This window comes from Scyliorhinus torazame, chromosome 5 (genome assembly GCF_047496885.1).
Source record: "Scyliorhinus torazame isolate Kashiwa2021f chromosome 5, sScyTor2.1, whole genome shotgun sequence".
Taxonomy (NCBI): domain Eukaryota; kingdom Metazoa; phylum Chordata; class Chondrichthyes; order Carcharhiniformes; family Scyliorhinidae; genus Scyliorhinus; species Scyliorhinus torazame.
Genome location: NC_092711.1, coordinates 107,131,542 through 107,147,067, shown reverse-complemented (window position 1 = coordinate 107,147,067; position 15,526 = coordinate 107,131,542). Strand labels below are relative to the sequence as shown.

Genomic DNA, 15,526 nt, shown 5'->3' with positions numbered 1-15,526 from the left:
CTGAGAAAGTGAAATGTTCTAATTACTGAGTGAAAGTAAACCTTTCAGTGTGAATCACAATTTACTGGTCCAATTGGAAATGGTACCAAAACGTTTCAATCTCTGAAGATAAACTTCAGCCTTGAAGTTACGTTTCGGAGTTCACAAGCTGTGGGAAGCTTTGTGAATGGTTCCTCTTCGTAAACATGTTGTGTAAACAGAAAGCCAAAACAGCGGACAAATCGGGTCCATTTACGACTAACGGGGCAGCAGCGCCTCATGTTCGGCCCCCGTTCACGGTCACCATTTTTATTGGGGGCAATGAGCAGCAAGGCGCATGCGCACTTGCTATCGTTGTTGGGGAAATGAATAGAAACAGACCCTTCGAGCCTGCCCCACCGTCCCAGGAATCATTCTGGTAAACCTAGATACCTACTTCATGGCCATTCCAGCTAATAGTCTGCCTTCTCATTTTTGCTATCAAAGTGGACAACCTCTCATTCCTCCAAATTATACTGCATCTCCCATTAATTTGCCCACTCTCAACTTGTTCAAATTATACTGAAGGAACTCTGCACCCTCCTCACAGCTCACCCTCCCATCACCCCTTCTCTCATTAGCCATGGATGCCTCGTTCTCCCCTTAGCATGATTCAGATGATGTAGCCCATCCCCCAGCTATTTACTGCTGATTTACCAGCTTTACCTTCTCATCATTAGGAATTATTTTCGATATGCTGGAGTCTTTCTCTTCCTCTCCTGAGCTTATATTGACCATCACATTCTGCTCCATTTTTAGTCCCTGAGCATTCTGCACACCCTGAAACGTCAGCTCACTTCCTCTTTACAAAATTACTGCCTGACCTGCTGAGTATTTCCAGCATTTGCTCTTTTTAGTTCAGATTTCCAGCAACTGCAGTATTTTGTTTTTGTTTTATTTCAGACGTTTCTCACAGAAGGAGAGATGGACCAATTGCGAGCTGCAGGGGTTGGATCACGCCTCCTGTGGAGCTCATTTGTTATGATGTAATGGAATGATTCCCAAAGTAAAATACTGTTGCCGCAGTCCCAGAGGCTGCTTACCATTTTGAGGGGGAGAGCTGAGTGGTGCTGATTTAACCTGAGGATCAGCACACCTCAGGCGGGGGGAAAGGTTAAGCAGGCGGGGCCTTCAGGAATAACCACAGCCGGTGCAGGAATTGGACCCATCCTGTTTCCTGTTGGACTCACTCTGCATCACGAACCAGCTGAGCTAAACCGGGGATGTTGCGGAGATGAAGATAGAATCCCTACAGTGCAGAAGGAGGCCAATTAGCCCATCGTGTCTTCTCCAATCCAGTCCACCCTATACCTGTAATCCTAAAACCTAACCTGCACATCCCTGGACACGAAGAGGCAATTTATCATGGCCAATCCACCTAACCTGCACATCTTTGGACTGTGGGAGGAAACCAGAGCACCCGGAGGAAACCCCAGCAGACACAGGGAGAAAGTGCAAACTCCACACAGATAGTCGCCCAAGGCTGGAATTGAACTCGGGTCCCTGGCGCTGTGATGCAGCAGTGCAAACCACTGTGCCGTGCCGCCCATCTTCCCAATATTTAATTGAAGGCAATTTCTACTCATCCAGTCCTGAATGGCAGACAAGTCAGGATGGTGTGTGAGTTGGAGGGGAATTTGGTCCTCCTCCATGTGGAAGTTTAGGGTTCAAACCTCTGGTCAAGTTGTAAATAATAAAATCTCTCTCCTTTGCCCCTGTCTCTTTCACCTCTCTCTTCATCCATAGCGGCCAAAGTCCATTGTAGATCCACACTGGGTGGCAGGTTCCATTCCCATAAGGACATTAGTGAACCATTGGCTTTTTGTGACAATCCAGCAGTTTGCATGGTCACTTTTCCCTAGTGCCGGCCCCACAAATGACCAGATTCATTCAGCTCAATTTCACAACCAGCTTTTGTGTTTTTGTGAGTTCTCGCTCATTCCCTTTTTTCTGTTTTAAATCAGTTTCACAGGATGTTAGAAGGGGAGGATTTGCAGCCAATTAACTGAAACCAAACGTCACATCTGTCGTCCATCGTAACCTGAATATCATTGAATCTTGAACATGGAGGGGAAAAGCACCGTTCACAGTGAAGAGAAACTGTACACTTGTTCTGTGTGTGGACGAGACTTCAGCCAATCAACTGTCCCATCCAGACACAAGTACAGTCAGACTGGGGAGAAACTGTGGAAATGTGGGGATTGTGAGGGAGGATTCAGTGACCTCTCTGAGCTGGAGATTCACCAACACAGTAACACCAGGGAGAGGCCATTCACCTGCTCTGAGTGTGGAAAGGCATTCACGCAGTCATCCACCCTGCTGACACACCTTCGAGTTCACACTGGGGAGAGACCATTCACCTGCTCCAAATGTGGGAAGAGATTCACTCAGTCATCCAACCTGCTGACACACCAGCAGGTTCACACTGGACAGAGGCAATTCACCTGCTCGGAGTGTGGGATGAGATTTACTCAGTCATTCAATCTGCTGAGACACCAGCGAGTTCACACTGGGGCGAGGCCTTTCACTTGCTCCGAGTGTGGGAAGGGATTCAGTCAGTTGTCTACCCTGCAGACACACCAGCGAGTTCACACTGATGAGAGACCTTTTAAATGTCAAGTCTGTGGGAAGTGCTATAAAAGTTTAAAGGAAGTGATGTTCCATCAACGTGTTCACAGTGAGGAGAGACCATTTAAATGCCCAGACTGTGGGAAGTGCTATAAAGGCTCCAGGGAACTGATGTTTCATAAACGTGTTCACACCGACGACAAACCGTTCAGGTGCAGTCACTGTGCGACTGGGTTCAGATGGTCATCCCAACTCACTGAACACCAGCGTATACACACCGGGGAGAAGCCATTCATCTGCTCTGACTGTGGGAAGGGATTCACTCGGTCATCCCACCTCATGGCACATCAGCAAGTTCACACAGATGAGAGACCTTTTAAATGTCCAGACTGCGGGAAGTGCTGTAAAAGTTCCAGCAATCTGGTGTCCCATCAACGTGTTCACAACGAGCAGAGACCTTTTCAATGTCCAGACTGTGGGAAATGCTATAAAAGTTCCAGCGACCTGCTGTCCCACCAACATGTTCACACTGACGAGAGACCGTTTAGGTGCTCTCACTGTGCGACTGGGTTCAGGCGATCGTCCCAACTCAGCGTACACCAGCGAATTCACACAGGGGAGAAGCCGTTCACCTGCTCCAAGTGCGGGAAGGGATTCACTCAGAAATCCAACCTGCTGAGTCACCAGCGAGTTCACACGTGACTGCTGGAGTTTGATTATTCTGTTAAACATAAATCGCAAACATTCGTTATGGTCTTTCACTTCTGATATGAATAAATTACAGCTCAGTTATAAATACTAATGTCCTGGATAAAAGTCAAATAAATCAGGTTTGTGTTAAACTCACAGTCTTGAAACTTTTTTTAAAAATATTTTTTATTCAAATTTTTCGGTCAAACAAAGACAGTACAAAATTTTCCCTTTTGCAACTTTAAAACAATATAAATAATGATGATGACCGTTTAAAAAAAAATATATATATATATATATGAACTAGACTGCAACTGCCAGCAACAAAAATAAAAACTAGCCAATATCCAAAATAATAAAGTCACAAAAACCAATATAAATAACTCATATACAAACACCTGTGCAAAACCCCTGAGGGCCCGGATGGGCCCTCCCCTCCCCCCCCTCCCCCCTGGGTTGCTGCTGCTACCTTTCCCATTTCCCTTATCGTTCTGCGAGATAGTTGAGGAACGGTTGCCACCGCCTGGTGAACCCTTGAGCCGAACCTCTTAGTGCGTATTTTATCCGCTCCAATTTTATATACCCCGCCATGTCCTTTATCCAGGCCTCCACGCCTGGGGGTTTAGCTTCTTTCCACATAAGTAATATCCTTCGCCGGGCTACTAGGGACGCAAAGGCTAAAACATCAGCCTCTCTCGCCTCCTGCACTCCCGGCTCGTCCGCAACCCCAAATATCGCCAACCCCCAGCCTGGCTCGACCCAGACCCCCACCACCCTTGAAAGCACATTCGCCACCCCCACCCAGAACCCATGCAGGACCGGGCATGACCAAAACATGTGGGTGTGGTTCGCTGGGCTTCCCGCGCATCTCCTGCACCTATCCTCCACTCCAAAAAATCTACTTAACCTTGCTCCAGTCATGTGCGCCCTATGTAGAACCTTGAATTGTATCAGGCTGAGCCTGGCGCATGAGGACGCAGAGTTTACCCTACTTAAGGCATCTGCCCACAGCCCCTCCTCAATCTCTTCCCCTAGCTCCTCTTCCCATTTTCCCTTCAGCTCCTCCACCCTCGTCTCCCCCTCGTCTCTCATTTCTCTGTATATATCTGACACCCTACCATCCCCCACCCATGCCCCCGAAATCACTCTGTCCTGAATCTCTTGCGCCGGGAGCCGCGGAAATTCCCTCACCTGTTGCCTCGCAAAAGCCCTCAGTTGCATATATCGAAATGCATTCCCCGGTGGCAACCCATATTTTTCTGTCAGTGCTCCCAGACTCGCAAACGTCCCGCCTAGGAACAAATCCTTCAATTTCACAATCCCTGCTCTCTGCCAAGCTTTAAATCCCCCATCTATCTTCCCCGGGACGAACCTGTGGTTGTTCCTTATCGGGGACCTCACCGAGGCACCCATCACTCCCTTATGTCGTCTCCACTGCCCCCAAATTTTCAGTGTTGCCACCACCACTGGACTTGTGGTGTATTTCTTCGGGGAGAACGGTAAAGGCACCGTCGCTAATGCTTTTAGGCTGGTTCCCCTACAGGACTCCATCTCTCGTCTTTTCCACGCCGCTCCCTCCCCTTCCCCCATCCACTTGCATACCATTGACATGTTGGCGGCCCAATAATAGTCACTTAAACTCGGCAGTGCCAGTCCCCCCTATCCCTACTACGCTGCAGGAACCCCCTCTTCACTCTTGGGGTCTTCGCAGCCCACACAAAACTCATAATGCTCTTATCCACTTTCTTGAAAAAGGCCTTTGTAATCATCACAGGTAGGCACTGGAACACAAAAAGAAACCGCGGAAGGATCACCATTTTAACCGCCTGCACCCTACCCGCCAGTGACAGGGGCACCATGTCCCATCTCCTAAAGTCTTCTTCCATCTGCTCCACCAATCTTACTAAATTAAGCTTATGCAAGGTTCCCCAGTTCCTGGCCACCTGGATCCCTAGGTACCGAAAATCCCTTGTTACTCTCCTCAACGGTAAATCATCTATTCCCCTGCCCTGTTCCCCAGGGTGCATCACAAACAGCTCACTCTTCCCCATATTCAATTTATATCCTGAAAATTCCCCAAACTCCCTGAGTGTCTGCATGATCTCGGACATCCCCTCCACTGGGGGAACATACAACAACAAATCATCCGCGTATAGTGACACCCGGTGCTCTTCTCCTCCCCTAAGTACTCCCCTCCACTTCCTAGAGCCCCTCAGCGCTATGGCCAGTGGCTCAATTGCCAACGCAAACAGTAACGGGGACAGAGGACATCCCTGTCTTGTCCCTCTGTATAGACGGAAGTGGTCAGATCTCTGCCTATTTGTAGTCACACTTGCCACCGGGGCCCCGTATAGAAGCTGAACCCATCCAATAAACCCCTCTCCAAATCCAAATCTCCTCAGTATTCCCACAGGTAGTCCCACTCCACTCTCAAATGCTTTCTCTGCCTCCCCCTCCGGCGGGGGCAACATCATCACACCCAACAGCCTCCGTATGTTAGTGTTCAATTGTGTCCCCTTAAGAAACCCCGTTTGATCCCCGTGAACCACCCCCGGGACACAATCCTCCATCCTCGTCGCCATCACCTTGGCCAAAAGCTTGGCATCTACATTCAGGAGGGAAATAGGCCTGTAAGACCCGCACTGCAGCGGGTCTTTGTCCCTTTTCAAGAGCAGCGATTTTGTCGCCTCCGACATCGTCGGGGGCAACGTCCCCCTTTCCCTGGCCTCATTAAAGGTTCTCGTCAGAAGCGGGGCCAGCAGGTCCACGTATTTCCTATAAAATTCCACCGGGAACCCATCCGGTCCCGGGGCCTTCCCTGCCTACATGCTCCCAATCCCTTTTACCACCTCCTCCACCTCCATCTGTGCTCCCAGTCCTGTCCTCTCCTGCTCCTCAACGTTCGGGAATTCCAACTGGTCTAGGAAGTGCATCATTCCCTCCTTCCCTTCCGGGGGCTGAGCCTTATACAGCCTCTCATAAAATGCCTTAAACACCCGGTTCACCCTCTCCGCTCCCCGTTACATCTCACCCTCCTCGTCCCTAACCCCTCCAATCTCCCTCGCCGACCCCCTCTTCCTCAGTTGTTGGGCCAGTAACCGGCTCGCCTTCTCTCCGTACTCATACTGCACTCCCTGTGCCTTCCTCCATTGTGCCTCCGCCGTACCCGTGGTCAACAAATCAAATTCCGTGTGCAACCTTCGCCTTTCCCTGTATAGTCCTTCATCCGGAGCAACCGCATACTGCCTATCCACCCTCAAAATTTCTCTCAACAATCTCTCCCTCTCTTTGCTCTCTTGTTTCCCCTTATGGGCCCTTATGGAGATCAGTTCCCCTCTGACCACCGCCTTCAATGCTTCCCAGACCACTCCCACCTGAACCTCTCCGTCGTCATTCATCTCCAGATACCTTTCGATACATCTCCTTACCCTTACACACACACCCTCGTCCACCAACAATCCCATATCTAATCTCCACAGTGGGTGCTGTTCCTTTTCCTCTCCTACTTCCAGATCTACCCAATGTGGGGCATGGTCCGAAATGGCTATAGCCGAGTACTCCGTCCCGGCCACCTTCGGGATCAGCGCCCTTCCCAGGACAAAGAAGTCTATCCGAGAATACACCTTGTGGACATGGGAGAAGAAGGAGAACTCTTTACTCCTAGGCCTAGTAAATCTCCAGGGATCCACTCCTCCCATCTGCTCCATGAAGTCCTTAAGCACCTTGGCCGCTGCCGGCCTCCTCCCGGTCCTAGACCTGGACCGGTCCAGCCATGGATCCAGCACCGTGTTGAAGTCTCCCCCCATTACCAACTTTCCCGCCTCCAGGTCCGGGATACGCCCCAGCATACGCTTCATGAAGTTGGCATCATCCCAGCTCGCGGCATATACGTTCACCAGAACCACCGCCTCACCTTGCAATCTGCTACTCACCATCACGTATCTACCCCCACTGTCTGCCACTATAGTCCACGCCTCAAACAATACCTGTTTCCCCACTAATATTGCCACCCCTCTATTTTTCGCATCCAAGCCCAAGTGAAATACCTGTCCCACCCATTCGTTTCGTAATCTGACCTGATCCGCCAGTTTCAGATGCGTCTCCTGCAGCATGACCACATCTGCCTTTAATTTCTTTAGGTGCGCAAGTACCCTTGCCCTCTTAATCGGCCCGTTCAGCCCTCTCACGTTCCACGTGATCAACCGGGTTGGGGGGCTCTTGACCCCGCCCCCCCTCGTCGACTAGCCATCCCCTTTTTTAAACCAGCTCCTCACCCGGTTCCCACGCACCCACTTGTCCCCCAACGGTGTCCTCCCGTCCCGACCATCCCATCCTGTAGCAGCTCCCCCTTCCCCTTAACATCAGCAACCCAGTTACCACCCCCCCCCCCCCCCCGCTAGATCCCCCTCCAGCGTGTTTGCTCCCCCCATGTTGCTTCCAGAAGTCAGCAAAATCTGGCTGACCTCGGCTTCCCCCATTTATCCTCAGCCTCCCATTGTGTAAGGCTCCCTCCTTCCTGCGCCCCCTTTTCCCGCCACAATTACCATAGCGCGGGAGCAAAGCCCGCGCTTCCCACTCGGCCCCACCGCTAATGGCACAGCTCCCTCTCTCCTTCCCCACCGGCGCCCACAGTTCACCATATCCTCCCCCCCCCCCATCGAGGGGAAAGAGAAAATTTCCCCCCCCTTCCGATTCCCAGTCCCATGCAATCACACCACTGCTTTATTACAAAAGTTCTTTCTCTCTCCAGTCTAGTCCAGCTTCTCCTCTTCAATGAATGTCCACGCCTCTTCTGCCGTCTCGAAGTAGTGGTGTTTCCCTTGATGTGTAACCCACAGTCTCGCCGGCTGCAGCATACCAAATTTAACTTTCTTTCTATGGAGCACCGCCTTGGCCCGATTGAAACTCGCCCTGCTTCTCGTCACCTCCGCACTCCAATCCTGGTACACGCGGATCACCGCATTCTCCCACCTGCAGCTCCATGTCTTTTTCGCCCATCTCAGGACCATCTCCCTGTCTTTATAGCGGTGAAACCTCACCACTATAGCTTGAGGTATTTCTCCCGCCTTCGGTCTTCTCGCAAGGACTCGATATGCTCCCTCCACTTCCAAGGCGCCCGTCGGGGCCTCCGGTCCCATTAAGGAATGAATCATAGTGCTCACATATGCCCCGACGTCCGCTCCCTCTGCACCTTCGGGAAGACCCAAAACTCTTAGGTTCTTCCTCCTCGAGCTATTTTCCAGGGCTTCCAGCCTCTCCATACACCTCTTATGCAGTGCCTCGTGTGTCTCTGTCTTCACCACCAGGCCCTGTATTTCGTCCTCATTTTCGGCAGCCTTTGCCTTCACGCCACAAAGCTCCAATTCTTGGGTCTTCTGCGCCTCCTTTAGCCCCTCAATCGCCTGCAGCATCGGGGCCAGCACCTCCTTCTTTAGCTCCTCAACACATCTCCGAAGGAACTCTTGCTGTTCCGGGCCCCATACCAAACGGCCTCCCTCCGCTGCCATCTTGCTTCGTGCTTCCCTTCCTTGCCGCTGCTCCAGAGGATCCTCTGCAATCCGGCCACTATTATCTCCTTTCTCCATGTATATCCGGGGGGATTCCCTTCTGTTTCACCGCCCAATGGGTTTAGCCGTCAAAAATTGCCGTTGGGGCTCCCAATAAGAGCCCAAAAGTCCGTTCAAACGGGAGGTGCCAAAACGTGCGACCTAGCTGGTCATCGCCGCACCCGGAAGTCCTGTTGAAACTTTTTAACATCCCTAACTCAAGTCAGTTCCTTTTGCTCTATCTGGCCTTCTCCTCCATCCTCATCATTCATGGAGCTTCTTTGTCACTGGGATTGAGACACTCTGATCAGCTGCCTCTGCCTCTGCCCTCTCTTTCACCCTCCCACTGGGTAAACTGTCTCTGTTGCCTCTCCCGATGAACACTGAACTCACATCACAGTTTCTCTCCTGTCTTGTCCCTGATTCTATTTCTACAGAACTGCTGCCCATTCAGTTTCCTCATGTTAGCTGACATTGTTTATGATTCTCTCTCTCTCCTCATACTATCCCTCTCACCTTTAAATACATCAGTCACCCTTCCTGAAATAAAACATCCCTTGACCTCACCTTCCTTGCAAATTACGGACGGCCCCCATTTCCAACCTCCCTTTCCACTCCACTCTCCTTGTACCCAGTTACCCAAGCATCTATCCTCGGCTCCTCCTATTTCTCATCTACATGCTGCCACTAGATGACATCATCCAAAAGTACCGTGTTAGTTTTCACATGTACACTGACAACACCCAGCTCCACATGCACATTCCGGCGCTTGTTTGGGTGCACAGATGGAGAAGTCCGAATGTCCAAATTACCTAACAGCACGTCTTTCGGGTCTTGTGGGAGGAAACCGGAGCACCCGGAGGAAACCCACGCAGACACAGGGAGAACGTGCAGACTCCGCACATACAGTGACCCAAGCAGGAATCGAACCTGGGACCCTGCGCTGTGAAGCCACAGTGCTAATCACTGTGCTACCATGCCGCCCTTATCTGCTATCCTTACCTGGTCTGGCCTACAACTCCAGACCCACAGCAATGTGGTTGACTCTTAATTACCATGGAAATGAGTTGAAGAAAGTGCTGAGATGTTTTCAAATGGAAACGGGACAAGCACATGAGAGAAAATGGAATTGAAAATCAGCTGAAAGGCTGAGATTGGATAGGTGTGGGAGTCAGAGATGTGTGCCGAATATGGACAGCAGCAGAATCTGTGACAGAATGGCCTGTTTGTGTCTTATATATTCACATAAATTCAATGTAATCTCCTTTTACAGAATATTTGCAGATGCAAACATCATGTCGAGATCTGACAGAATCACTTGATTCATCAGGATCGGCCTTTCAACGTGGAAGGAGAAATGTTTGTCTGTTTTGTCTATCGGAAAAAAATTCAAAAATCACTGTGATTGGAAAAGCACCGAGACACAGACATCAAAGTAATTTTCCACAGTTAGCTGGAAGTGAGTTTTAACCAATCACACTGCATGAAATTAAATTGCAGCATTTACATCAGGGAGACACCGTACTCAGGCTTCAACTGATGATCCAAGTTGGAGAGACACAAGGACATTCGCACCAAAGGAATCAAGAAGCAGCAATTGGACATTCAGCTCCGTGAGCCTGTTCCACCATTTAATAACTTCACGGCTGATCTGACAGTGACCTCAAATCTGCATCCCACCGTCACCTGATAACTTGTCAATAACCATGGAGAAACCGTGGAAATGTGGGGACTGTGCGATGGGATTCAATTACCCATCTGAATTGGAAACTCATCGACGTATTCACACTGGGGAAAGGCCGTTCACCTGCTCGGTGTGTGGGAAGGGATTCACTCGGGCATCAAACCTCCTGACACACCAACTTGTTCATACTGATCAGAGACCGTTTAAATGTGCTGACTGTGAGAAGAGATTTAAAAGCAGAAATGATTTACTGAGACACCAACGCACTCACACTGGGGAGAGGCCATTCACCTGCTCCGTGTGTGGGAAGGGATTCACCTTTTCATCCCAGCTTCTGCAACACCAGCGAGTTCACACTGGGGAGAGACCGTACACTTGACCCGTGTGTGACAAGAAATTTACTCAGTCATCCCACCTGACATCAAACCAACTTGTTCACACTGATCAGAAATCTTTTAAATGTTGCGACTGTGAAAAGAGATTTAAAAGTAAACCGAATCTGCTGAAACACCAGCGAGTTCACACGGAAACCGAATCATAGCATTTACAGTGCAGAAGGAGGGCATTTGGCCCATCGAGTGCACCGGCCCTCGCAAAGAGCACCTTACTTACACCCATACCTCCAACCTAACCCATAACCCCACCTCACCTTTTTGGACACTGAGGGCAATTTAGCATGGCCAATCCATCTAATCTGCACACCTTTGGACTGTGGGGGGAAACCGGAGCACCCGGAGGAAACCGACGCAGACACGGGGACAACCCGCAGCCTCCGCACAGATAGTGACCCAAGCCGGGAATCAAACCTGGGACCCTGGAGCTGTGAAGCAACAGTGCTAACCACTGTGCTACTGTGTCTCCCACATGTGGGAGCGGTACTGGGGAGAGGCTGTTTAACTGATCGGTGTGTGTGAGGAGATTCACTCGGTCAAACAACCTGCACAGACATCAGCAAGTTCGCAGGCAACAGCAGGGTTTGGATTCAGCTGTTGTTGCTGCTGTTAGTCACATCTGGGACTGAATGATGCCTGGACGTCTGTTTCCAGTGGGGCTCCACAGTTTCCGGTATATATCAATGATTTAGACTGAAATGTATGCACCAGGATTATACAAAAGTTGCTCATGTGTTTTAGACAATGAGGGAGAAAGCCATGGACTGGGTCAGATGGACAGAAAAATGGGAAATGGAAATTTAGATAATGAGAGGTGAGGAACATACTTCAGTTAACTCCCGATAAAAATAAGGTCACTTCAGGATCATGGAAAAAACTGATTGGTGGGGAAGCTACAAATAATCCTTTTTTTAAAAAAAAAATTCAGACCCAATTATTATTTTGTTTTTCCAATTAAGTGGCAATTTAGCCTGGCCAATCCACCTAACCTACACATCTTTGGGTTGTGGGGGTGAAACCCATGCAGACACGTGGAGAATGAGCAAACTCCACACGGACAGTGACCCAGTGCCGGGATTCAAACCCGGGTCCTCAGCGCTGTAGTCCCAGTGCTAACCATTGCTCCACGTGCTGCCCTAGCTACAAATAATTCTAAGAACTTTATTGAACAGTTCTCAAATGGAAAGGCACTTGACCACATTACAACTAAGGATCTACAATAGACATTTGATCTAGCAAGTCATATTTAGGGCAAGATTATAAACAGAGGACATTAATTTAAAGTGATTAGAAAAAGAAGCAATGCTGAGCAAGGCTAGGAGAGTGGGCAAAGAAGTGGCAAATGGAATACAATGTGGAAAAATGTGAGGTTATGGACTTTGGAAGGAGAAATGGAGGCACAGACTATTTTCTAAATGGGAAAATGCTGAGGAAATCACAAGCACTTGGGAGTCCTTGTTCAAGATTCTCTTCAGGTTAGCGTGCAGGTGCACTGCAGCCCCACGGCGCCGAGGTCCCAGGTTCGATCCCAGCTCTGGGTCACTGTCCGTGTGGAGTTTGCACATTCTCCCCGTGTTTGCATGGGTTTCGCCCCCACAACCCAAAGATGTGCAGGGTAGTTGGATTGGCCATGCTAAATTGCCCCTTAATTTGAAAAAATGAATTGGGTACTCTAAATTTAAAAAAAAAATGTTTTTAAAAAGGTTAACGTGCATGTTCAGTCGGCAGTTAAGAAGGCAAATGCAACGTATTCATGTCGAGGGGGCTAAAATTCAAGACCAAGGATGTACTTCTGAGGCTATATAATGCTCTGATCAGACCCCTTTTGGAGTATTATGAGCCATTTTGGGCCCCATATCTAAGGAAGGATGTGTTGTCCTTGGAAAGGGTCCAGAGGAGGTTTACAAGAATGATCCCTGGAATGAAAAGCTTGTCGTATGAGGAACGGTTGAGGACTCTGGGTCTGTACTCGTTGGAATTTAGAAGGATATGGGGGTATCTTATTAAAACTTACGGGATACTGCGAGGCCTGGGTAGAGTGAACATGGAGAAGATGTTTCCACTTGTCGGAAAAACTAGAAGCAGAGGACACAATCTCAGACTAAAGGCAATGCTTTAAAACAGAGTAAGAAGTCTGACAACACCAGGTTAAAGTCCAACAGGTTTGTTTCGACTCACTAGCTTTAGGGGCACAGTTCCTTCCTCAGGTGATGAGGAGGAATTAAAACAGATGAGGAGGAATTTCTTCAGCCAGAGGGTGGTGAATCTGTGGAACTCTTTGCCCAGAAGGTCGTGGAGGCCAAATCACTGAGTGTCTTTCAGATAGAGATAGATAGGCTCTTGATTAATAAGGGGATCAGGGGTTATGGGGAGAATGGAGACGAGAAAAATATAGATTAATAGAATTTACAGTGCAGAAGGAGGCCATTCGGCCCATCGAGTCTGCACCGGCACTTGGAAAGAGCACCCTACCCAAGGTCCACATCTCCACCCTATCCCCATAACCTAGTAACCCCACCCAACCCAGTAGCCCTACCCAACACTAAGGGCAATTTTGGACACGAAGGGCAACTTATCATGGCAAATCCACCTAACCTGCACATCTTTGGACTGTGGGAGGAAACCGGAGCACCCGGAGGAAACCCACGCACACACGGGGAGGATGTGCAGACTCCGCACAGACAGTGGCTCAAGCTGGAATCAAACCTGGGACCCTGGAGCTGTGAAGCAATTGTACTATCCACAATGCTACCGTGCTGCCCTGATTGAATGGTGGAGCAGATTGGATGGGCCGAGTGGCCTAATTCTGCTCCTATGTCTTATGATGTGAAGAAAAACATTCTGTGCTGCATGTGGGATCATGAATGCACTGCTCGAAAATGTGGTGGAGGCAGATTCAATTGATGCCTTGAAAAGAAAATTGGACAACTATCTGTTACTGTCAGATCAGCCATGATCTTATTAAATGGTGGAGCAGACTGGGCTGAATAGCCAACTCCAGCTCCTTGGTCATCTGTTCGCATCTTTTGAGGAGAAAAATATCTACAGAGTTCAGGGCCAATGACAGCGGATTGTGACAGTTGCAGAAAGTTGGCACAGATACAATTTGTTGAGTGCCTTTGTTTTGTGCTGTCACCTTTCTATGCCACTGTGTTATGAGGGAAATGCAGTGCACCAATGCAAGAGAGGCAGATTGCTCCCTCGATTTGGATTGGATTTGTTTATTGTCACGTGTACCGAGGTACAGTGAAAAGTATTATTCTGCGAGCAGCTCAAACAGATCATTTTGTACATGAAAAGAAAGTAAACTAAAAGAAAATACATAATAGGGCAACATAAGGTACACAATGTAAATATATAGACAAAGGCATTGAGTGAAGCATACAGGAGTGTAGTATTAATCAGGTCAGTCCAGAAAAGGGTCCTTTAGGAGTCTGGTAATAGCAGGGTCGAAGCTGTTTTCAATCGGTTTGTGCGTGTTCTCAGACTTTTGTATCTCCTGCCCGATGGAAGAAGTTGGAAGAGTGAGTAAGCTTGGTGGGAGGGGTCTTTAATTATGCTACCCGCTTTCCCCAGGCAGCGGGAGGTGTGGATAGAGTCAATGGATGGGAGGCAGGTGTGTGTGATGGACTGGGCTGTGTTCACTACTCTCTGAAGGTTTCTTGCGGTCTTGGGCCGAGCAGTTGTCATACCAGGCTGTGATGCAGCCAGATAGGATGCTTTCAATGGTGCATCTGTAAACATTGGTAAGAGTCAGTGTGGACATGCCAAATTTCCTTAGTTTCCTGAAGAAGTATAGGCGCTGTTGTGCTTTGTTGGTGGTAGCGTTGATGTGCATGGAACAAGACAGATTTTTGGTGATGGAAACCCTGTGCCCCAGTGCAGGAGAGGCTGGTTGTTGGGCAGTGTGAGCTGATCATGGCTGGATAAAGACTAAGGCCGATGTCAAGACCCTTGGAGTGAAAACAGGTCTGGAGGGAATGGGTCAAAAAACCTGGGGAGTTGCATCTTGCATGAATCGTGAGTGTGACCCAGTGGCAATTATGAACAGTAAACAAACCTATCACTGATTTGATGAGATGAAATACCGTGTCCCAGGTGTTGTAAATACTGTACATACTGTAGATCAGCCTGCTTGCTGCCCATGTCTAAGTGATATCTTATCAGAATAATGTGCTTATGTAGTAAATAAAGTATCCAAACCTCTCATTGTGCTTCATGCCCAGCATCTTGCCTAACCGTGGATCTTCTGTTTTGCTAATTGCTCTATGGCGGCTGTTACCCAGAATCCCCTGCGTTGCAGAAAGTTCCCGATCAGTGAGTGTACGAGGCCAGTGCGCAGGTGCAGTGTGGGTGTGTGCTCTGAGCATGCTCAGTGTCAGTCATACTGAGAGAGTGAGGAGAAACTGGGTTGAAAACAACAGTGAGCTGTACCCCTGTGAGAAGGCCATCTCCCAGTCTCTGTTAGACTCTCCTGCAGCTTCCTGTCATGGTTGAGTTGGACAAGGAACTCTCATCATATGAGCTGGAAAAGGCCATTGATTGTTGAGCAAGCAGAAAGGTGCCCGGCAAGGATGGAATTCCAGCTGAACTGCTCACACACAAAGTCCCATCGACTGTTACACCTT

General features: G+C 49.1%; 2 protein-coding genes across 2 annotated transcripts in view; one reads left to right on the top strand and one right to left on the bottom strand.

The window, feature by feature from the left end:
- Nucleotides 1–15,526, bottom strand: part of LOC140417842 (uncharacterized) — a 59,554-nt gene that overhangs the window by 27,760 nt on the left and 16,268 nt on the right. The window lies entirely within an intron of this gene.
- LOC140421629 (uncharacterized) lies at nucleotides 744–3,428 on the top strand. The gene is made up of 2 exons (XM_072506413.1): nucleotides 744–1,004; nucleotides 1,983–3,428. The coding sequence occupies exon 2, from the start codon at nucleotides 2,083–2,085 to the stop codon at nucleotides 3,286–3,288; it is 1,206 nt and encodes a 401-aa protein (XP_072362514.1). The 5' UTR covers nucleotides 744–1,004; nucleotides 1,983–2,082; the 3' UTR covers nucleotides 3,289–3,428.